This window comes from Petaurus breviceps, unplaced genomic scaffold, assembly GCF_028583685.1.
Source record: "Petaurus breviceps papuanus isolate PSGF00001 unplaced genomic scaffold, PetGlider_PUasm1.0 208, whole genome shotgun sequence".
NCBI classification, from domain to species: Eukaryota; Metazoa; Chordata; class Mammalia; order Diprotodontia; family Petauridae; genus Petaurus; species Petaurus breviceps.
The window spans coordinates 259,194-282,991 of NW_027185852.1; the positions used below are offsets into that span (position 1 = coordinate 259,194).

General features: G+C 46.2%; 1 protein-coding gene across 1 annotated transcript in view; it reads right to left on the reverse strand.

Annotated features, from left to right (window-relative positions):
* LOC138165142 (serine/threonine-protein kinase TNNI3K) overlaps positions 1-23,798 on the reverse strand; it is a 369,986-nt gene that overhangs the window by 57,345 nt on the left and 288,843 nt on the right. Inside the window, exon 22 of the mRNA XM_069093295.1 lies at positions 1,654-1,713. Coding sequence (XP_068949396.1) covers positions 1,654-1,713 — 60 coding nt within the window. The remainder of the gene's footprint in view (positions 1-1,653; positions 1,714-23,798) is intronic.

The following is a 23,798-nucleotide window of genomic DNA, read 5'->3' on the forward strand; positions in this document are numbered from 1 at the left end:
TGGACCTGAGTAGGAATCCCCTTTCAATGCACCAGTCAAGTGGTCACTTGCCTTCTGCTGAAGACCTCTGATAAGGGAAGGGTCCTCAGTCCGCCCTGGACAGCTACAATCGAAGCTTTTTTCCCTGACTGGCCTAAATTGCCCTATTTGTAATTCCACTGATTGCCCCTAAATATCCCCTCTGGGGTCCAACTAGAGAAAAGGAGGAGAAGGTCTCTTCCCCTTTCGTGTCATAGCCCTCAATATAACTGAAGACACAATACCTAAAATATCACCAGTCCCTTCTACAATCCTTGCACAGCAGAAATGTGAATCTAAAATCTTACGTTCTGGATAGGGCTTAGGGCTTGTAGGGAGACAGATGTGGGTTCAAACCCTGACTTAGGCATGTACTAGCTGCACCACACTGGGCAAATCCCTTAGGTTTTCTTTTTGCCTTAGTTTCTTCATCTGTAAAATGAAAGTATTTGACTTCTAAGGACGCTTCTCTCTCTAAATCTAGGGCCTCATGACTCCTACATTTTCCAAATGATCTTTGGCTTCAAGTATCTCCATAAGTTTATCACAAAGTTGAAAAAGAACTTCATTTCCCCTCCCCCCGCCCCCAGCCCCATTGCACAAGTTGGAGACAGCATGGAGCGCTATTTAGAGCAAAAAATGCTGCTTGGACTGAGCCCTTCCTAGCCCCTCCCTGCTCAGCAGTGCAGCCCTAGGTTTGTGGGGGTCTTTTACTCGTATGTTTCTTCTTCCCCTTCTCTATGTGAGTATACAAGATGGCACCTGGCAGCTCACTTCCATGTCCTTCTTCTTATAGAGGCATCTCTACAAATAGCAGCTAAAGAGGAAGGAGGGGACGTGTTTGCATTTGGCAAAAGAATTTGTCTGGATCAGTGCTCGCACTTGTCTCTGCCCATATTAGAATCCCATCTTTTGGCCTGGTCGCACTAGTAAAGTAAAATAAAGAACTGAGTAATTATCCAGAAAATTCAGGCTAGCAACTCCCTGCTAGAAGGAGGGGAAAAAACTCAGTTAGGCTCATGCCAGGGTTTATCCCTTTATGTGAGGCTGTGCACTGGGGACAAGTGTGCAAATCACATTTTTGTAAATCAGACCATATTTCCCCAGTGACTCCAGCTGTCCTTTGGAATGACTTCACTGTCATTTCCAATTGAATCTTTAATTGTCAGTGACTACTTTGATCAAGCCTTACACTTGTCACAAGACTGATCTGAAAGCCAATATATTTACATGTGTATTCATAGATAGACAATACATATTTAAGATATCTGTATTTAAAATAGGGATAATAACTCCTTCTGTTCATCCTTTGTGTACATTCAGATTTCTGCCTATCAGCTTTATTGGAACCAGTCACTCCTGGGCTTGCTGACTTGTTTTTGTCTGGAGGGTCTAGGTTCCCTGAGTTCTGTGTTTATTGTTTATTTTATTGCACCAAGGTGGCACCATCAGCACATACCTTTTGGGGGGCATCCTCTTGGGAGGTCACTGTATGAATTTTCAATAAGAACAGCAAAGTCTGAGATCCAGGTCAAGCTTTCTCTTATGAAGTACCACCTACCAGACAGATTTGGGGGCGCACTTGAATATGTAGGCCATTGTTGCTGCTAATTTCAGGGACCCAGACACACTCACCTCAATGTTGCAAAGGCATTCTTCCAATTTTGTTACAACTTCAGAAAATTCTGGTCTTCCCTGTAAATAGAGAAAGAAGGACTTTTTTTTTTTCTTTCTGGCAAGAATAAAAGGGCGGCAACTGTCTTTGAGTTTTAAAATGTGGATATTTGCATTTGCAAAGTGTAAGAGATTAACAATAAAGTATATATTTTTTTTATTAAAAAATACCCTTGTATTGAAGTGTTAATTGAATGCTCATTTGCTGTTCATGGTCCAATGTTGAGTCTCTTCCTGATAAGAGTTTTAAGTCAGGATTCTCAACTGCATTCAGATAATGAAGCTGCGAAAAGCTTTAATTAGCTTTGCATGTTTTCAAATGGCAGTTTTTCCTCCTCAAAATGAAAGACTGGAAATGAAAAAGGGGGAAAAAAAAAGGTGTTAACTCCCTCAGTGCCCAATGACCCACCAATCCACAGCCTTGTCACTGTGCGTTGACTGCTTCACTCATCTCCTAAAAGGCTTCTGAAAACATCACCTTGGACCCAAAATCCTGAGGGGGATCAAAGACTTCAGACATTCAGCCCTGTTCGCAGAAGCTCTGGTGCTCCCAATAGACTTTAGGGTTGGGTTTACGCTCTTGGAAAAATGAGGCACGAGCCCAAACACAAATGGTTAGGGTTTTCAGGGGGAGGTAGGGGAGTTTGCGGCAAGCTTGTTAAGATTTTAGTGAAGTTAAATGTATCTGGATCGATCATGAAACACGCTGCTCTCCTCTCTTTAGAGAGGTGGTTGACTATAGATGAGGAATTCTTGTACACTGTCAGACAAGGTTGCTATTTGGATCAACTTTGCTTAACTCTTTTTCTTTGTTTTAAGGGGAGGATTATGTTTGCACCATAATGGGATATGATTGTGGTATAATAGACAACAGGAGGCATCAATAAAGCTTTTAAGCAAGGCTATACTCAGAAACTTAAATGTAATAGCAGTCTCTACAGAGGTACTTATGGATGTGTCTGAATTTGTAGTCTCAATTTGATAAGATGTGATGGGGAAAGAGAACTGGCAGAAACGGGGGCAAAAGGGGTGCAGGCATGGACCCAGAGGCAGGAAGATCTGGGTTTGAATCCCACCTCAGAAACTTATTGCCTCTGTGACCTTGGGAAAGTCTGTTAAGTCCTCTGGATCACTATCTCCTTGCTGGCTTAAAAAAATGCATTCTACTAGACAGCCTAATTCTATCTAATTCTTTAGGATTAGATATAATTTCTTTAATCCTAAAGAAAAGTAACTGGCTCCCCCTAAGCAGTCTCTGTCTGCCAGTTTAACCTTGGCTACGTTCTTTAAACATTCTTGTCTGCCAAAATCAAGTGAGGTTGAGGACTAGTCTCCAATGCCGTTCAGGGGCAGGGTGGGGGCTTGAGGACACTAAAATGAGCATTAAAAACAGCTTTTTTTAAAGCAGAAATCAGCGGAAAGTCTAAGGAGCTGACAGTAATTAAATCACGAATAATAAATGCCAACATGAGGAAATACACGCTCTCTCCTCTTCTTTCAGGTGGCTGGCTCACCCTCTTGGCAATGACCGTTCGATTGGCAGCATCTTGCCCCCCATCCTGCTCGGCGTGCTCGCCAGATGTCACTCTCTGCCATAGGCTGACATATATACCAGGTAATGGAAGGAGGACCATCTAGTCTACTCCTGGTCCTGCTTTAACTGTACCCGCTGCTTCCCCCAGCCCCGCGACGCATCGCCCTTCCTCCTGAAGACCCGAAGCCTCACAATGATTCCGCTTTCCTATGACTGCCACCCTTAGCAAACCTATCTTGATACCTCCAGAGGTTATTTGAAATCTCTGTCACCGAAAATGAACACATCCTTGCATGCAGGAAAACCCTTAAAAGAGGAAGTCATAAAGTAGATACCTTAGCTCTTCCTTTTGCCCCAACCTTCTGCAGAGTTCCACCCTGGGACCTACTGGCCCAGCTCTCCCATCTCTGCGTCCGGCTATTCCATCCTCCTGCCTCGGAGAAATAAGGAACGGTCCACACATAGAGATGGCCATCAAAACTGATCTAGTTTTGAAAGACTGGTCTTTTTCTTTCTTTCTTTCTTTTTTCATTGGGAGAAAATGAGCTGTGGCAATCCTAACAAGATCAGTGCACTGGCTGGATTCATTACCTCCTGCTTGGTAAAGTCAACAATTTAATAAGGCACCTTATTAAGAAATTGAAAGAGAATGTGATTTACATGCTGATATTTAACCCGAGTCAAGCACTGCCATAAGCCGAGTGAGTGGAAAGTTTAGGCATCTATGTGGGTTAAAGAGGAAGCTGCAGAAAAAAGGGGGATTTTAACTCTAAAATCCTGAGCCTCTGCTGGGAAAATGGCAGCTCTGAGAGCCCTCCTGACAAGGTTAGTGGGGACTCTGTTCCGACCTGGAACAATTTAAACCCCCATTCTGTGGGAAATGGGATCCCTGATTGGTTCCTTTTTGGGGGGTGGTTAGAGCCTGGTTGATGCTGGTGAGAAGCAAAGACCACTCTCATTTCCACCATGCAGCCTCCTCTCTTACAATCCTCATTTCCAGGATGTCACACGGGGGAGCAGGAGATTTCAGGAAAACAGAGCATTGTGTGGATGGCTTCAGTCTTCCCTCCATGGCCAGCAAGAAGTAATTGGCTGGCTGGAGCCTGGTGACTTAGTGTTAGCAAATCCCTGAAGATGGAAGCAGCCCAGAGAAAACAACATTCCCCATCCAATTGTGTTCTGTAAGTGATGGAGGAATGGCATTCAAAACCAGAAATAATTTATCCACATCATCACCAAGTAAGACTCTGTGGCAGCAAGCACCCCAAGCGTCCTCAGGGTGACTGCCCATACAGGTTCTTGGATCTGCTTTGATAAAGGAAAGCAACTCAAAATGGGTTAACAAGCTTACTTTAATCAGTCAAACATGTATTGTTTACCTAGTTCAGGGGAAAGAGGTCAGCACCCCGAACTTCAGAATATACAGACAGAATTATCAAGACAGAAACAGATCAAGTAGACAGCTTTCCAAACTGTCCAACCATTACATCCAAACCCAATCAACATCTGGGTTTCAACATCTGGGTTTTTCAAAGCTGGGGGGCTCTGGACAACGGCTTCCCAGAATCCAGATCAAATCACAGAACACTTCTCAAAGTGAGCCCCCAAACAAAGCCTCACATCAGGGCTTATATAGCCTTCTCCTGGCTCAGAGAATGTAACAACCTTATTGACTCACTGGCCAATCAAGAAGTATCTACTGAACAACAAGCCTCCCACCCCAGGCTCCAGGCACTTTAGCCTAGGGGCAGGAAAGATCTTACAAATTTACATTGCCATTACAGACTCTTATTCAAATGTGGCCGTGCTCAATACACACCCATCCCAGTAGTCAGTTAGAGGGAAATGAGGCACCCAATGGGAGAGCCTCGCATAGCCTGCCACCTTGGGCCTACGGAATGGTCAGGATTCCACCAGCTGGGCCTCTTTGACTCTCCTCCTCAGACTCTGGCTCACTGCTGGGCCTGCCAGTCATGATAACTGTCATCTGCAGTTAAGATGAGGCTGGTGCAATAATGAGGCAGGACAACAGCTCCTTATCATGAAGCCTCTTGGTCTGCTAAAATGGTCAGCCTCCTGATGGCCAAGCTGTGATCCCTGGAAAATAATGACGGTGACTAGATTGAATGGCTGGAGGTGCCGAGCACCACCTGCCACATGATGGGGGATTTCACGGGAGGAAACCTCAGCCAGCCCGCTGACTCAGGAGCCTGCTGACCTGGGAGCCGGCTGACAGGTCCTCAGACCTCCCTCAGCGAGTAAAGGGAGGCAGCCATGCTGCCAGGTTTTAGCCTGAGGTGAACAACAATAATAATAGTAATCTACTTTGTTGGGGGAAAACCCATATGAACTCAGAATATGAAATAAAGCCTGCCTGCCATCAGTAAATGAGTCAGCCAGCTCAGATGCCGGCCTCCGATGAGGGAAAGACCCAAGCTAGAATGGCAGGGTGCTGTAGGGCAGGGCAGGAGCTCCGGGGGCAGTTTGTGTCCTGCCAGCCACTGGCCTGTGAGAAACCCTGCTTCTCCCTATCACAAATTGAAAAGAACATACCTCAAGAAGCAGAAAGGCTGCTGGCAAGAGTTACAGAGTAAGAAGCAGGAAGAGTTGAGTTCATACAGTGCTTCTGACCCTGCTGGGTGACCCGGGTCTTTGCGCCTTCCTGGTTTCTCCCACAGGAGATTTATTTCTTATGGCTGTTGTTGAAAGCGCTTTCATGCTCTGAGATTCAATTTCCTCACCTGCAAAATGGGTACAATAGCTGCATGTACCTGACGAGGCCTTTGTTTCCGAAAAAATAACGGATGACACACTCTTTGCCCACCCTGAACCACATCATAAACAGGGACATAATAAGCAGAGAGCTCGATCTGACTCCTAAATGGACAGGTGGTCTTCTGGCTCCCCAACAAACAGATTAACGAGGGATGTGGAATGTAAAAATGCACCATTCTCACAAATAGCCAGCTTTGTCCCAATTTGAGCAGAAGGGAACCCCTTCCATGACCCTCCTTGAAGTGTTCTTTCCCAGGTTCCGAGGCTGCTTGTAGGATACTGCCCAAGATCAGGGGAATGAATGCATGTGTGTTCACGTATGTGTGTGTACACATGTATACGTGTGTGCATATGCCTGTGTGTGTCTTATCTCTGGTCTCTTCCTCCACACAGAGTCTCCAGTGAGCACCAGGGCGCTGATGGTGACTGATGGCTTCATCCTCACAGTGGAGGGCACCAACCTGTCCTTGCTAAATGCGGCTGTGCTCATGTTGAGCAGAAACTGCATCACGGACATTGGAGAGGGCGCCTTCCACAGGCTTCCTGGGTTGCAGACTCTGCTGCTGGAGCATAACCAGATATCCAGCCCATCCATCACCAGCTCCACCTTCCAGGAGCTCCGGAAGCTGCAGGTGCTGGCCCTGAGCAGCAACCTCCTGGAGAGTGTCCAGGGGACCTGGTTCAGAAACACCAAGGGCCTTCTCCGGCTCCTCCTGAATGGGAACCGCATCAGGAACCTGACAGAGAACACTTTTGTGGGTGCCGACCTCGCTGCTCTCAGCTATTTGGATCTATCTAACAATTTCATCAGCTACCTCGGCGAGGGTGCCTTTCGGGCCTTGCCGAAGCTGCAGGAGGTGGATCTTTCCCGCAATGGCCTGGCCCACATCCCAGATGTATTTGCTCCTCTCACGAGGATCATCCTCCAGGGGCTAGACAGGAAAGAGTGGCGCTGCACGTGTGACCTGCACCCCCTCGCCTTCCTCTTCAGGAACTCTACTACCAACTCCTCAGCCCCCCGGAGTGGTGGTGGAGAGGACCTGACTTGCCAGAGCCCGGCGGTGGTGGAGGCCGTGGCTGCTTACGGCGTGCTCCGACGGTCCGAGGCCGACTGTGATTACAAGTCTCCCAATGTGACGCTGGTATTCAAGGACAAGACGGGCAGCCCCTCTGGGAAGGAGGTGGCCCAGGTGACCATCCTTTGCTTTGCAGGTATGTGTGATGGGAAGAAGGGGGGTGTTCTCAGCTCTCTCCCTCTAATCCAGACATGATAAGATCATGCAAGCACAGACAGACAGAAGGTCTGTAGCAGGTCAGGCAGGCCCAACCCTGCCTCAGGCACTTGCCAGGCCAGAGACCTTGGTCATCCCTTCACTTCGGTCTGTTTCAGCTTCCTTGTCTACACAAGAGAGTCTCTCAGGTGCTCTCTGGCTGGAGAGAAGGGATTCTATAATCTAGGATGTCCCATCCTCATTCAAGGATGAAGAAACTCAGGCTCAGGAAGGTTTGCTTGACACAGGGACTTTGGCCCATGTCTGCTGGCTCTTTCTAAAGCAGCATTTTGTCACCCTCAGAGCTACCTGGAGCAGAGCTTTCCTGGGATGTCTGCCTGGGCTATGGGGTGGCAGTTCATAGATCTAGAGTTGGGAAGGAACTTAGAGGCTTCTGGTCACTACGGCTGTGAAGGCGGGAGCTGGACAAGACTGGCAGCAGATATGCCAAGGGGCTGTGAGCTATACATGCAAGAGCTCTGGGGAGGAGACCCTGGGACTACCCCTGGCTGGCTCATGCTGTCCATGTCCCTTTAGCTCTCTGGCCTCATGTCCTACTCTGTAAAACAGGGGTAATAATGTGTTCCCCCCACCCCACCTCATCAGATTATCTCAAAGGAAACAAAGAATTCATTGGGAAGTGCTTTGGAAATCTCAATGCAAAGATCCAGACAAAGGAAGCTTGTGGGATTCCCTTGTGGGAATGAATCGCAAGAAGGAGGAATGACTATTCACACCTGAACAAAAGCACAAATGCCTTTGTCCCTCACTTTAGCATAGTATCAGGAGGGTGTTTTCCTTAACACTTGGTTTACTGAGAACAGAGACAAATGGACTTCAGGTACCTGAGAATGAGTTCTGGACCAAAGGGTTCCCAGGCTGGGCAGAGAGCACAGTCATAATCAGCTCCTCCCTCACTTGGAATGATAATATCCAGCCTTTATATAGAGCTCGCTATGTGCCAGGCACTGGGCTAAGTGCTTTGATAGTGATTATTTCACATGACCTTCACAACAACCCTGGCAGGTAGGGGCTGATATTTCACATTTTACAGATGAGGAAACTGAGGCAATGGGGGTAAAGGGACTCACCCAGGACCACACAGCTCCTAAGTGACTGAACTCAGATTTGAACAGGGTCTACCTAACTCCAGTCCGGGAGCTCTATGCCGCCCTCATTGATGTTCCTGGTACACACTGTGCCTGGGCTCAAGCCCACTTGTATCACTCATTGACCTTTATTATCTTGGGCCAATCACTCCACATTTCTGGTCTGTTTCCTAGTGTATAAAATGGGGAGCTGTATTTGATGGCCTCCAGGCTCCTCCCAGCTCATAAGCCCTCTGATCCTATGATTCCATGAATGGATGGGGATGGGGAAAGGAGAGGGCCACATCAACAGCTGGTGTCTTTTTCAAAGCATCTGGTAGAGGACTCCAGCTGCTTCTCCTCTGATCTTCACAACCACTCCCAATTTCCAGATGAGGAAACTGAGTCCAGAATAATGAAGCGCCCTACTCAGAGTCTCATAGCTACTGAACATGGGAAGCAGAATTAGGACCAATACTGTTTCACCTCCCAGCCTGTCACTCCTTCCCTCCATCAAAAGAGCACAAGTGAAAGGCAGCCCTGTTCTCCACCAGAGTTCTGGAGCTGGTGCTGAAGGTAACTTTCCGGCAATGTCACAGACCACAGAATCTGACAGATGAAGAAACCTGGAGGGTGGCATCTAGTCCAGCCTGTATCTGAAAAAGAATGCCTGAGCACGGGGCATCCAGTCTCTGACTGGGAAGGGGAACCTACTACCGGTCACCACAAACAAGCCCACTTTCAGACAGCTCGCATTCGGAGGAGTTTCTGCCCTGCCACTAAGCCTCTTTGTAACTTCCATGACAAGATTCCTTCTGCCCTAAGAATTTGGTTCTGCACTATGGAACCATTCACCACACATCTAGCACTTTCTCTTCACGAATGCCCTTAAAATGCTTGAAACAGCTAGCCTATGTTAGGAACCTGCCTATTATGCTTTCCACTCTCATCAACTCAAATACTCTTTTATAGGTACGGCCCTTATTTATGTATGTATTTATTCATTTATTAATCTATCTATCGGACTGTTTGTTTATAAAAAATCAGCATCCCTGACTGCTTAGCTCAAGTGGTTGAGGTTTGCAAGGACTAGTAGGCCTTGTACAGTCCAGGTTCTTCCAGTTCTAAAAGTCTAAAAGTGAGGTGTCTCCTCTACCTGACCCCACCCTCCTTTTCCATGTAAGACATCCATTGTTATGCCCTTTTAACAAGAGACAGCTGCTCTTTGAATCTATGGCTGGTTGGGACCACTCTTGCTTGAGACCTCTTTCCGTGCCTGGAGCCACATGAAGACGGGAGATGTTATGTGTCCCCCAACTCAGTTCCCAACAAACAGAAGGTACTTGGAGTCATTGGTCAAATGGCTCTGTGAGCAGTCTCTCAAGCAGTCGATGGAATTTGACAAAAGGGGCAAAGAAAGGACAAATCATGAGTAAACGTCCACTTTGACAAACATGAATCTGTGGCTTCACTGAATGCAGCTAAAACACTAAGCTGTCTTCCATGACCTTTGCATGAACCTGTTTTGGTCCTTCACTTTTTATCTTAACTTAGTCCTCTTAGTGTCAAGAAGTGTGGTTAGTCATGTAGGGCGTGGGCTGTGGGCAGAGTATTACGTCAGCCTTCTGGCTCTGGGATCAGTTTCCGCAGGGTTGGTAAGCACATTGCCATGATGCTGTCAAAGGGAAAGGACCTTCTTTAGCTACCACACAACCCAGGAAACAGATACTCAAAGGCAGCCTTACATTACCCTTTTCATGCCGTCTGTGTCATTAGAAGTTGGCACCCAGACAATGTTTTTGAAGTTCAATCACGAGGAGAGCTTTTTGTTTTGTGGTGTTTTTTCCTTCCCTAAATGTAAGGTGTGTGAGGACATCTTTCCCCTTTTCTGTAGTAATAGTGTCCTCAACACTGACCATGCAAGCTGTTTATTACATGGCTTTTATATTTGCATAATCCTATGTAGCAAATTGCCTCCTGTTTTTTTCCAGTTGTTCTGTATGCCTGTAATGCATTCTCTGTCCACCACTGCATTTAAGCAGATGCCAATTCTTCCAGCACATCAGGAGATTTAGGCTTATTTCTCTTGGAATTATTTCTGAACATTCCAAAAGGTCCCTCCTGCACTGATGGAAATGGACACTCACACGTGGTATTCATCTATTTCAAAAGGTACAATGGCCCCCAAATAGAAGCAGGTCCTTGAATGACTGTCCCACCCTGGAAGCTCTTCCAGTCTGATCTGATCTGCCTGCTGGATGTGCCTAGCCTTTGAGAGCCCTGAGTCTCCTCCATACCACAGCTGAGGTGTTACAACAAGACATTAGGGGAGGGGCTCATCACCTATTTTGTGTTAGGGACCCCTTTGGCAGCAGTCTGGTAAAGCCTATGGACCCTTCTCAGATTCATATTCCTAAATGTGTAAAAAAAAAAAAACACACACAAGATTACAAAGGAAACGAATTATATTGAAATACAGATATCAAGATTTAAAAAAAAAACAAGTTTCCAGACCCCAGGCTCAGAACCTTGTTTTCACAGGTCCACACTTTAAAAATAATTTTGCTTTTTTAGTTCCCATTGGTGTAACAACATGCTTCATGCTTTAGGGCATTTTTCACTGAAACGTGTTCCAACAATATGCTTCAAAGCTGAATATTTGGGATGGTTTCTCACTAAAGTGATGTTCCAATATGTAGACCCCAACGCCATGCTCAGTCCCACAGTCAGCACTGTGGCAGACATCAGTTCATGGGCTGGACAGTGCCTAAGGCATCACCTCTAAATCCAAGTCACCATATCCCACAATCTATCGACCCTCCCCCCATTCTACACCTGAGGTATCTAAGGAGCCTAAGATGTTCTTCCCATTCTCAGTCTGGCACTGAGGTCCTCACATTCTATGGGTCAGCTTCTCCCTAGCTGATGTGAGGGGTGGGCCGAGGGGTCTCCATACTCTCTTCCGGCCTTGGCACTGTTAGGGTCTGTGATTCAAGGTGAGTGAAGATGGTGAGACATAAAAAGCGAGGGAGGTTTTCAGCACTAGTACTAGTGACTAGCACCAGTAAAGGGCCAAAGAGAGGAATGGACTGAGGGAATCCTTGGAATGGTTAGCAGACTAGTCAGGGAGGAGAAAAGAATGGGATCCGAGGAAGGTGGTCCATCACACTGAGAAGTGAGGTCTTCGGGTGGAGGCTGAAGGCCAGCGGGATAAGGGTTTGATCATCTGGTCTCTGAAGTTCAAACTCAAAATTTGGATATTCTGTGAACTATAGGCTGGGGTAAGACTATGAAGGGCCCGGATGCCCTGCTAAGGAACTTAGTGGCCTTTGTTCCACAGATCTCCCTTGATCGGTAGGAGGCCATGGGAGATTTTAGAGCAGGGGGATTGAAAGTGGGATGAGGCATGATGGATCTTTCTCCTTTTGTGAGCATGTGTGAACAGAACTTTTGTGGTGAGTTATCTGAGAATCAATGAGACTGTGCTAAGCACGGAATATTGAAGCTGTCTGAGAGATGGGAATGGAACGTGATACCCTGTTTACAGAAGGAAAAGGGGCATTTAGAACAGAAATGGAATCTTCCTTAAGAACGATTCAGGCTCGAATAGCCCTTTAACAATTAAAGCGTTACACAGAAAGCCCTGGTCTCATGTTTCCGCCAGAGGTCACCTCTAATTACTCGGCATTGTTTATCATTGTTACCTAAAGAATGCTCCCTGTCACCTGATATTTTTTCTCTTGAAATTGGGCGAAGACTTGCCACATCTCCACTTAACTCATTTGCCATCAGAGTGACTAGAGACTTGGGTGCTTGGACTGATGCCATGCCCAGAAGAAGCTGCACGAAAGCTTCTCAAATTGTAGCATATGGCATGAAAATAACACAAGAGGTAAATAAGACTTTCCTCTGGGAAAAAGAAAAAAGGAGCTTTTCCTTAGCTTTCTGATAGCAGGCATGGCTTCCTTTTTACCTTGACATCTGTGGGCTGGCAAGGACCTGCCTGGCCCATAATAATTTCTTGTTGTTTGAGAGATTGATTATGGTTGAATGATTCATCATTGTGTTCTCTGGGTGTTTGTTGATGCCTTGGAGCTAAGCCCATTGGACTCCCCTTAGTAATGGCGGCTGGTCCTTGTTATCTCTACATACAACATCTATTGATTTATGCATGTCTTCTCATGATGTTGACTTTTAATGGTCCCTTTATTTGTCACAGGAGCGGTTGGTCTCACTTGCCTAATTTTAGCCATTTTGAATTGGAAACTCCAACGAGGCAGAACCAGATCCACGTCACAGAATCCGTGCTGCCGAGCCCTCGGCAGGGCCCTGTGTTCTCACGAGCCAAGAAACAGCTTCACGGAGGGATACTGTCACTGTCACTTAACTCAGGAAAATGAGATTCAGGTCATGTCCATTGTTGGATCTGGAAAGGAAGGTCCACTGTTACAGAAAAACTGCCATCCAGCAATGCTAGAAAGAGTCTCAGAGTCCGCAAGCCTCAAAACCTCCTTCAGGAACCTTCCACAAGGCAAGGGAGGCGGGCCAGACAATGCGTCTTTCTCACACTTCAACTGTAGACTGGTGCGGTCAGGACTTCTAGAGCATTCTGGGAATGTGGCAGTGGCTGATGAAGCCGGTCCACCGACAAGAAACTTCCAGAGAAGAGTAGGAAAGCTGAGGCATTCTGAACCAGGAAAGATCCAGACACAGACATTGCAATGGAGATCAGAAAGGACAATGGGTGAGTTAGCTATTCTTGTGTGCATGGTAGAGGTGAATGGAGAGGGAGCAGTAGATGCAGCATCATTCTTCAGGGCCTAGCAATGCTTGGGGGCCAGGGAAGAAAAGACAATGCCTATGAAATGTCCAACCCATTGCCGTGATCCTAGGAAAGATTTATGGCCATTTGAGCTTTAGCATCCTTTGATCTACAACATCAGTTTGGCAGTCTGAGACTGACCTTCCTGGCCTGTGACAAGCTAGAAGAATGGGTCTTCTAATCCTTGTGAAGCATTATGGGAAGGGAGGCAAAAGCAGACCCCTGCTCTTGCTCAGCAAAGTCACGTCAGAGTCCAAAAAAAGCTCAGAACTTAATTTATTCTTCCAGGCTGGGAGCCAAGCAAGGCTGGTCATGATAGCCATTGACCTCACATGGACGCTTCCAATGTTAGTGCAAAAATGAATGAAATTTCACGATCTGCTGTTAAAATATGGAGGTTTTTGATTTTGAGATGCTGGATCTTCTTAAAGATGGGGAGGAGGCAGCTTTGGTCAGGAAGTGGGAGTACTGAAAGACTCTGCACTTCATATATCTAGATTTAGCCTGGGGTTTCTCAGCCTGGTGTCCAGATTTCAGGGGGTCCATGTTCTTGTGTGTGGGGAAATTATATATATATATATATATATATATATATATATATATATATATATATATTCATTTTCATTATCCTTGAACTGAAATGAAGCATTGCATCAATTGTTTAAAAATATCATCCTAAGAGAGGGTCAGGAGGTTCTTCCAGTAGCCGCAGGAGCCCAGGAAACACAAGACATTTCAGAATCCCTGCTTTTGGCAGTAGGAGGGGGGATACTACACTATGGAACCTATTGTATTTCTCCAGTGATCCAGTCAATCCATATTTGTTTAGCAGCTTTGATGTTCCAAGTGTTATGCAACATGTTGGGAAGGTAAAGGCAAGAATGCACAGCTCCTGCTTACATTCCAGAAGCTTGCATTGGAATGACACAACCACCTGCTTTTCTAGCCTTGAAGGATGAAGGACAGGCAGCATCACTGGGGGGGGGGGTGGAGGAGGGAGGTGGCGGACACGCCCCCAGGTCCAGCTTGGAAATTGTGATTTCCATGAATCATTCAAGCTCTATGGGCCTCAGGGTCACAATGTGTGACAGCCACATTTCATATATGCCAACATTTGTTTTTTAATGAGAGTATTGTCTTATTCAAAGCTAAAATTTTCTCAACTGACCCTCTCCGCATGGTTTTTCCTACATTGTGGGGAATCCAATGACACTTTGGTGCTTAAGTAAGGAAGGGATTAATCCAGACCAGGATTCATAAAATGCAACTTTGGTGCTCAAAGAGGCCTTCAGATTCGGACTGGACAACACCCTCATATTCCAGAGAAGAAATGGAGTCCAAAGAGGGAAAGTGACTTGTCCTTAGTGGTAATTAATACAGTCAGGATTTGGAAACAGATTCTAAGGCTTGGACTTGGACAAATTCAGTGCTTTTAGCCATAAAAGAAGGCAAGGATTAAAGTGGGGTAGGGTGGGGTGGGGTGGGGTGAGGAATTCATTTGTTAGGCTGATCCAAAACCATCAGGCCAATGTGTGTCTTATACTTTATATTTAAAATGAGATAATATGTGCGTAACACTATACTTGGCAAAATTTAAAGGGCTATATAATTTCCAGCTAATATTATTATATTTTTGAAGTGCAAAGATGTTTCTAAGTCTCAGTTAATGATATTCAAATAAGTGGGACAAGAGATTGAAAGATGGTCCCTAGCCCAGTACCTTTCTTGGTTAATCCATCCAGTGATGGGCAAATGCCATCATCAAGGCCTGCAACAGTTCCCAAATTCCTTCCTGTCTATTTGGTTGAGAATTAGCAGCAATGTTCCCTAGAATCTGCCAGCAGCAAGGCATCTTCCTTAGTGTTGTTTCCATAGGATGTCTAAGCATCTGTTCAGCTGGTATAAGAGAGCTCTGCCATGTGCTGAATGCCTGTGTTTATCGTTGAGCAGATATCGGCAGGGACACATTGAATGGAAGAGGATCAGCGCCCACCTCAGCCTTGGCTCCAGAGACCCTCGACACCCGCTTAACAGAGGAGCTGTGGCAGCCTCCAACAGAAACAAGACAGGACAGCTTTCAAACTCACCAACACAGACACTTAATCACGGGCTCATCGATCAAGCCTCACCGGCCTAGCAGACAAAGCAGCTCACTCAGTCCTCACTCCCACTACCCTCGTCCTCATGGACCACAAGGGGAGAGCAATCTGCCCCAAGAGGATTCCTTTATCTGCAAATATGTCCCTTGTGATCAACTGCAATGTCGTACCAGTGAAAGGAGAGCAAATTATAGGGAACGGCTAAAGTCCCATAGAAACCAAATCCAAGGGAACAGCACAATCAAAGGCCTTCTGTCAAGCAGGGACAACATGGGGCTGCCAACCCGAGTCCAGAAACCGCACGTCCGAAAAAGAGTTAGCTTCCACATTCCAGACTTGGACGAGGAAGATGGGTTGGCTCTGCTCCTGACTGACTCAACTGAGGCAGGAGCTCTTTGGACACCACAGCAAAATCCATGGGACCGAGTGGCCGTCTGCCATAGTGAGAAGCCAAGCAAGACGCAGGAAAAGACCAAAGGAGGCAAATGCTCTTCTGACGCACAAATCCCAGAAAAAGAACAAACCAAAGCCTCTTACCCAAAGACAAAAGTGAAAGGACAAAATCTAAACATTAAATTAAATTTACACCCCTTTAGGAAATTAAGAATCCACCCAGAAAAGCAACCTGACAGGGAGAAGTGTCCTCCCAAGTCCTCAAGGCGAGTCAAGAAGATAGTTCAGCAGAAATCGTCCAAAGTTTCTGAGGAACAGGCAGATTGGAAGGAAAGTCCAAGAAGCCTTGTTGGGCTCAGGGGTGGCCTTGAGCAGACTGAGAGCAGTGAAAATGGTAGAACTGTCCCCCAAACACTGACTCCCAATGCTGCTGACACACAGGTTTCAGGTGGAAGCCAAAGGCTTCGAAGAGTAGCTCCAGCGATGTCTGGAGTCAGCAGGAGCCCCAGGGAACATGCCCCTCACAGCGCTGATCAAGCTCCTGGGCAAGGCCATGCTGAGGCTGCTGCATCCCCCACATCTCCAGGCATTCCAGCAGGTTCTCCCCCTCAGTCATCACCAAAGCAGAGGATGGAAAGTGCTGTTGTTCCATCATCTTTAGTGCTCAGCTCTGCATTAGGTGCTGGACAAGGTCCACCAACTGAGGATGTCAAGCCTCAGCATTTCCAGGCTGACCAAGTGACACAAGAGACCACTGAGGCTGGGGAGGGCCATACGTCACAACATATTTTGGGACAGAAAGAGAAAGATGATTCTGTCACTTCAAGGAATGAAACACAACAAGTGTGTGATGTCAAGTCAGACACCAATCCAAAGGATTTGAACCCAGAGGAAACACTGCCTTGCAAGCTACAGCATTCCCATTACCCACAGCTGGAAACTGAAGAGGATGTTGGAAAGTGGAACACCAAAGTGTCATCCCAAGTAACTAAATGCCATATTACAAATGGGGGGCCCAAATGCCTAAACAAGAATGATTCCAGAGCAGAGTTTCATGACTCTTCCCTCACTCCCCAGACCCAATCCAATAGTGACATAACATTTGTAGAAACCAATTTCATTCCACACCAAAATAGACTCGAGTTTTCCAATGATATCAACACTCCTCTTATTGGCACTCAAACCAATTGGCACCCAGCCAGTAGGAGTAGAAAAGGAACTGGCAGTGCAAATGGATTGTCTAGATATGGTGGCAGTGAAGCACCTAGGGAAAAGATGGGAGTGGAAGAAGACGAAGAAACAGTCTGCAGTAGCAATGCCAATCATGGGGCGGTTATTCAAGACAAGGAAATGGCCCTCACTGGCATACCAAAAGAGACCTGGGAAAGTCAGAAAAACGGAAAAAGTGAACTGCAGGCATTACTGGGATCAAGTCTGGTCATGCAGAATGGTGCCAGCCGCCACAGGTCTCTTGAAGTCAAAGCCAGGCTGCTGCCTAATGAAACTGGTCCCCAACTTTGTACTCACATGATGCGAAAGCATGTACAAAACGCTCAAGACATCGGACCGGAGGAAGACGATGATGAACGAGGAGAAGATATAAAGCCCCCTGAGAAGCATGGAGATGCTTCTTTTTTACCAGAGGTAAAAGACAGTCATTTTGAGGCAGAAAATGAGGTTCCTCGAATTCCTTGCCGGGTAAATGATGCTGAAAACTCTGCTGCAGACCCTCCACAGGGTCCACCATCTGCTGAATATGCTAATCCATCACCTTTAGCAGCAGAACAAAGTGAGCCAAATAACTCCAATAATAATGGCTTTCTCCCTTAGTTTTCTTCAGAAAGCATAAACACACATGCCTAACCTTTTATAAGCATTTCAAATGCTAAAAGCCTCACTCAAGCCTTTGTGTCAAGGAAGCAAACATCCATGGCTGAATGCAAGGCAGAAACCAAAGACCAAACCACTGAGATCCATTGGAAGCAATTAATTATCATCCCCTGGGGAAGCAGAAAGATCACCAAGTGGAGAGGAGTCTGGCAGTCAGCTTTTCCCCTGGAAAAGCGACCAAATCATAACAATGGAGACATTAAAATAGGATAGAACACCACTGAGCTGATTTGTAGTTGATGTTTATTTTATGAGGGTTATTATCCACATCTCAATTAATATACAGTGCAACCCTGTTTTCTGTGCTGCTGATGGCGTCCTTTCACTTCTGCGTGCTGCATTTTCCCTGAGTTTAGGAAGGAGATGAAGGCAGCTTCATGTGCACTTAAAATGTTTTACTCATTTATAACTCCTGTCCTGACATTTTCCTAGATCTTAAATATAGTTAATGTGTTAGATGGAGTTGGTAGGGGGTGGGGGGGTGTGGAGGGAGGAGGAGACAACTTCTAACTCAGTTATTTCTCTGGGAGAATAAATACAGGCCTTTCCTATTCCCTGCAGCGGTGAGACTTACCCATAAAATCTGTAATATTACTTATGGTCACTAGGTGGAGATCTTGGACTCAATCAAATGGCCTAAAGAATTCAAGTTTTCAGATTAACACAAGGCATCTTGTCCAAAATAAATAAATAAATAAATAAAAAGCAATAACAAAAACTTGTGAGGATTTTTGGTTTCTGACTGTTTTTAACTTCAGGCTTTTTTTTTTTTTGGAGGGGGAAGCAAGACAAATAAATAATGCAATGATGCCATCGGTTGTGTGAGTACCTTGGTTCTCTGCTAACCTTGGGTCTAAGGGATGCTGTGGAAGGCATCAGCCATGTTTTCGGAGATGTTGCTGAATGGTGCACCAAAGGAAAAACACCTCTCGTTCAGAGCAGATGTAAATTAAAGGGGGGTTGGTTGTATTAAAATAACTAAATGTTGATGGTTGGATGGATGAAATGCTGACAATGGACCTCAAGGTCCACTGGACCCTGTTGGAATAGCTCACTTTCCAAACTATGCAGGAGGGTCAGGTTTCCAGACTGGGGAAGATGAAGCCTATTTAGAGGAGAGGGAGTGGGACAGGAAGAGAGAGGGAGAGTTAGCTCATTATTTGAAAAAGCAGGGTGGCTGTACTCGGTCAGGTAAAGAGAATTATAGCACATCCCTTTATGACCACCTCTTCCTGCTGGCCTTCTCCTTTAGCCACCCTAATACTGAATGTGCCCTTTCCTCCTCCCAATGTTCTTATCTCACTTTGTCTTTTCTTCTTCATGTCCTCTTGTCGCCATGCCCTTTGCTTACCAGCCTGCTCTGCTGAGCAACCCTGAGGGTGAAATGGGCTTCATTCCATTTCTGTCCTCTGGGAGTTGACTCAATGGCCCTTGCTTGTTTGGGGAGTTCTAGACCATGGAGAATGCAGCTCACCTTTTAAAATCTTTTTTTCCTGTCCTCTTTTTCTGCCCTTCCAAAAACCCTTTTACCAGATTCTTCTCTTCTCCTCACCAATGGGAAATCCAAGGAAGTCACATTAGGCACATACCTGTCTGTGCCTGGTATTCTCAGAGGGAGCAGCCTGGGTACAAGGAGCCTTCTCTGACTCTCCTTTCTCCACGTCCTGACAAACTTCAAGGTCCCCTTTTTTCCAGAAGCCTTTCCCTCTGGGCCATCACCCTCTCCTCTCCCCCAAAGTCTTCCCTCTGTGATTACCTTCTGTTTACACTGTAGATTGTGTATGGACACAGGTATCCAGGTGCTCTCTCCTGACTGGAGGAGATCTCCAAGAGCAGGATCCACAAATTTTTTACTTTTTGTGCTTCTAGTGCTTAGCACGGTCTCTTTGTCTCATCAATTGTTTAGTCGATGAGTCATGTCTGACTCTCTGTTATGCCATTTTCAGTCTTCTTGGCAATGACACTGGAGCCGTTTGCTATTTCCTTCTCCTGCTCTTCCTCAGATGAAGAAACTGAAGCAAACAGGGGTAAGTGACTTGCACAGGGTCACAAAGCAAGTTTCTGAGGTCAGATTTGAGCTCAGTTCTTCTTGCCTCCAGGGCCAACTCTCTATCTCCTGGGTGACCTGTCCATTGTCCCTAACTAAATCCTTGATAAACACTTAATGACTTCACTGAATTCTCTATAATCTAGTCTGTCTCACAACAAATTATCAAATTCCATGGCTTACAGTCACATAAAATTATGGGAAGAATATCTGTGTTAAAAAGGCTAACCTTTGTTTCAGTGTTTTTAATGATCTCTAAGCTTCTCACTGAAGCAAACATCCAGTTTTTTACAGGCATCACTGAGGTCTTATGTAAGGCAGATTTAGGAAGGAAAAAAATGTTTGGATTATATATGGACAAATACAATGGGGTATACCCTAGGTGCTCAATAAATGCATATCAACTGATTCATTGACATGCTTGGTGATAGGTGGAATCATTGAAAGTTCTAGGTAAAGAAACAGATATTTGAACCCTCATTGGGCTATGGTGCACAAGAAACCTAAAGCCACCTTGGAATGTAGTAACCAATCTACCAACCAACAAGCACTTATTCAGGGTCTACTATGTGCCAGGCTTGAGGCTAGGTCTGGAGATACCAATACAAACAGTGAAACTATCCCAATAACATTGCATTCTAGTGAATGAGGTCAGCAAACATACACGTATCATAAAGTTAATAAACCCAAATACATATGAAGGAGTTAACTACAAGGTAGCTTGGAAGGGAGAATTCTAGGAGTTGGGGCAATCAGGAAAGGCTTTGTGAAGAAGACAGAACTTGAACTGCAACTTTGGGACTCAAGGAGGGTGCCTTCCAAGTACTAGGAATGGCCAATGCAAAGGCACAGAGGTGAGAGATGGAGAGCCATTTGGGAGGAAGAGAGGGAAGGTCAGTGTGACTATACTTCATAGTATGGGAGGAAAGTAGGATATTGAATGACACTGGGAGAATAGGGTAGGCTGAAGAGCTAACCAGGGATGCTGATATATGATCCTCAAGGGAAAAGGAAGCCTTTGGGGTAGGATTAAGAGAGCGACACCATCCTGGCATCACAGAGGGTGACAGACCTCCTGAAGTCTGCCCTGGTCAGCCCACAACTGGAGGTTTGTGTTCTCATCTGGGCAGTAGAGTTTAGGAAGGATACTGATAAGTTAGAGTGTAGAGCGTCCAGAGGGAGACAAGCAGATGCCCACAGAGCCTCACTTTCAGGCTGTGTGAAGACTGGAGGAGTGGGACATGTTTAGTCCAGAGAAGAGAAGGCTTAGGAAGACCCCACAGCGTGTTCCAGTATCTGAGAAGCTGTGATGAAGAATCATGTGTGTCCCATGTGGTTCCTGGGGACAGAGTGAGGAGCGGCGGGCAGAAACTGTGGAGTAGCAGACTTAGGCGGGACATCAGAAAACCTTCCAACAGTGTCAGCAGGCCTCGTGTGCTGAGCAGTCAGGCTGTCCTCCTAGGTGGCCGCATCGCAGGGACACTCTGGCAGAGTCCTTCCCAGCATGCACTGGCCTCCATGGGTGCTGAGCCCCTCCTGATTCTGGGGCTGTGCATGCCCCAAGGTGGATTGACCCTGGGAATTTTCCTCCTGCAAAGCTCTGGAGACTCACAAACACAGGCTGATTGTGGCTGGATCAGCAGGCTCATGGAGCCATGGTAGACCTCCATGGACAGCTGCAAATAGCTTCCTGCGTCTGACCCTCACACAGCAGCTTCTGCTCACTGAAGAGTGATTCCACATTAACGCTCCATTCATGCACAGTAGGGCTTAGTTGAGAGAAGACTTGAGTTGTGATCAAGAAAATTTGATCAAGAAAATCCCACGTACCCTGTGTGACTTTGGTCAAGTCACTTGATCTCACTCAGCCTCAGTCTTCTTATCTTTTCAACAGGACAATCATACCCCTGCGGTTCACTTTAAAGGGTTTTTGTAAAGATTACCTGAGATAATGTTTCAAAGTGCTTTGCAATCTTTAAAGTCTTCTCTAAATATCAGATGCCATTCAGGAAGATCCTCTAGAGGTAGTAGGGAGCTCTTCCCCTGTTTGTGAGGAGAAGCATTTTCCAGACTGGGCATAGGTTAGAGCATTTTGTGCTTCTGGGGCTGTGTCAATGCCTGGGGTCCCACCATTCCCACACCATCAGAACTGCCTTTGTAGATGTCTCACACAAAGAGCATGTCATTGGAAGATTCCTGCTCTAACAAAGACCATCTGTTTATCCTTGCACATCAGTCTGCTTCTCTGGGCTTAGGTTTCCTTACCTGTAAAATGAGGAAATTAGACAAGGAAATCTCTGAATCCCCTCCTGATTTCCTTTTTTTCTCAAGGACTTTTGTGCCTTCTTCATGAATTCTCATGAAACGCTGGGCAATAAGAAATAAGCGATCTGGAGCTTTTTCTCCTCTTTTCCTTTTCATGTTAACTGTCAAAAGCAATCATCCTCCATTGTCACAAGGCAATGCCAGCTTAGGGCTAGAATGCTTCTATTGGGAGAGAAGGGAGGCTCCCCTCAATGCCTTTGGTGAGGGGCCTGGTTTATCCCCTTTCCATAGCGTGGTTTTTGAGGGTTTGTAGCTAATAAAGCCCAAGCCACTGATGATTACAGCTTGTGCTTCTTGGCAAGGTCTGAGCAGGCACTGTTACACTTTGGAAAAGGGAGTTTTCTCACTGGGAGTTCCCTTGACCAGTGAAATACGTGGGCCGGCTTTTTTTTTTTTTTAATAATTCTCCATGAGTGATCTCAGGGCAAACTGGGCTCAGAGTAAGGAAGACCTTGGTTCAAGCCCTGACCTTTGACACATGCCAGCCAAATCCATTCAGTGCATGGGACCCCATATAATCCTCGAAGATGAGGAGCTGCTGGTCTGCATTACCCCTCAGATGTGCCCCACACCACCAGAGCCATAGGTGTCTCCTCCAAACACCTACAGTGCATGGCACATAGTGGGACCTTTATAAAAGTGTTTTGAATGACCAGCAGCCATAGCAATCTTTCTTTCACCACTTAGTGAGTACAGAGTAGGGGAGACTTCGGGAAATTCTGGGAAGGATGGAAATATGGATCATGAAGGAATCCTTCAATTAGAATTTGTTAAATTCCCTCTCTGGGCTCAGTTGTGGGTGTTCAAAGGCAAAAATGAAATAGTCCCTGCCTTTAGGAAGCCTATACATGCAAGGAGAACCAGAGGCTTGAGCAGGAATAGCTTCAAACACACTATGACTTTTGGGACATCCGGTATTCCATCTGGGCAGGGGCCACGTCCACATGCAAGGCGACATGGAAAGCATCAACACCAAATAAACAGGCGATGGCATGGACAGGGGAAGTGGCTCATCACTGGGGATCAGGACAGGCCTCTTGTCAAAGGCAGGGCTTGAGCTGCTCTGTGAGCCGAGCTGATGCAGAGATAAGAGTGCTGGGGCTATTTATCTGAAGAACCAAAGACTTCCCAGTCTGCAGGGATGAGGGCTTACCATATCAGCTCTCAGGCCAGAAAGAATGGAAATGAGTGGACCCAAAGCCGATGAGCCGAGATGAGAGATAACCTTTCCTGACGGGGAGGATGGCTAGACACTCGCATGTGTAACCGGGGGAAGCTACGGAATCTTGCCTTTGGGGTCAGTCTTTGAGAGGAGAAGAGAAAAGCATCTGCTGCAGCAGTGAAAGTAAATCTTTGCCCTGACAAAGAGGCTGGACTCACCAGATGACCTCAAAGGGCTGGTTTTAGTCCTTGCTTTGGGAACCTCTCGCTACTTTCTGCTCCATTTTTCTGTTTATTTCTTCTATTCCTATAACTTGTGGTTTTTTTAATTCAGTTGATATGATTTCTCTTCCCTTCCCACTGTCTTGCTCCCCTCCTTTTCCTCCTAATGCTCCATTAATTTCTTTTTGAAATGAAGTCACAGTGATGTGCACACCTGGAGGATTGTCCTCAGGTCTGGGTAGCACAGCTACCACAGTGGTTAGCTATAGAGCATCCAGGGAAGGGCTGCCAGAAAGAGGGGGGGCACTTTACAGTCCTGCCATGTGAGCAGTGGTGGAAGGATGAACAGCTGACTTCAGGGAATGGAAAGCTTAGCCTTCTATACTTGAAGGGAGCATTAAGAGGAAGGGGGATTCGGTTTCTTCTGCCTGGCTCCAAAGGCAGAGCTCTAGGAAGAAGGTGCAAAAAGACAATCTTAG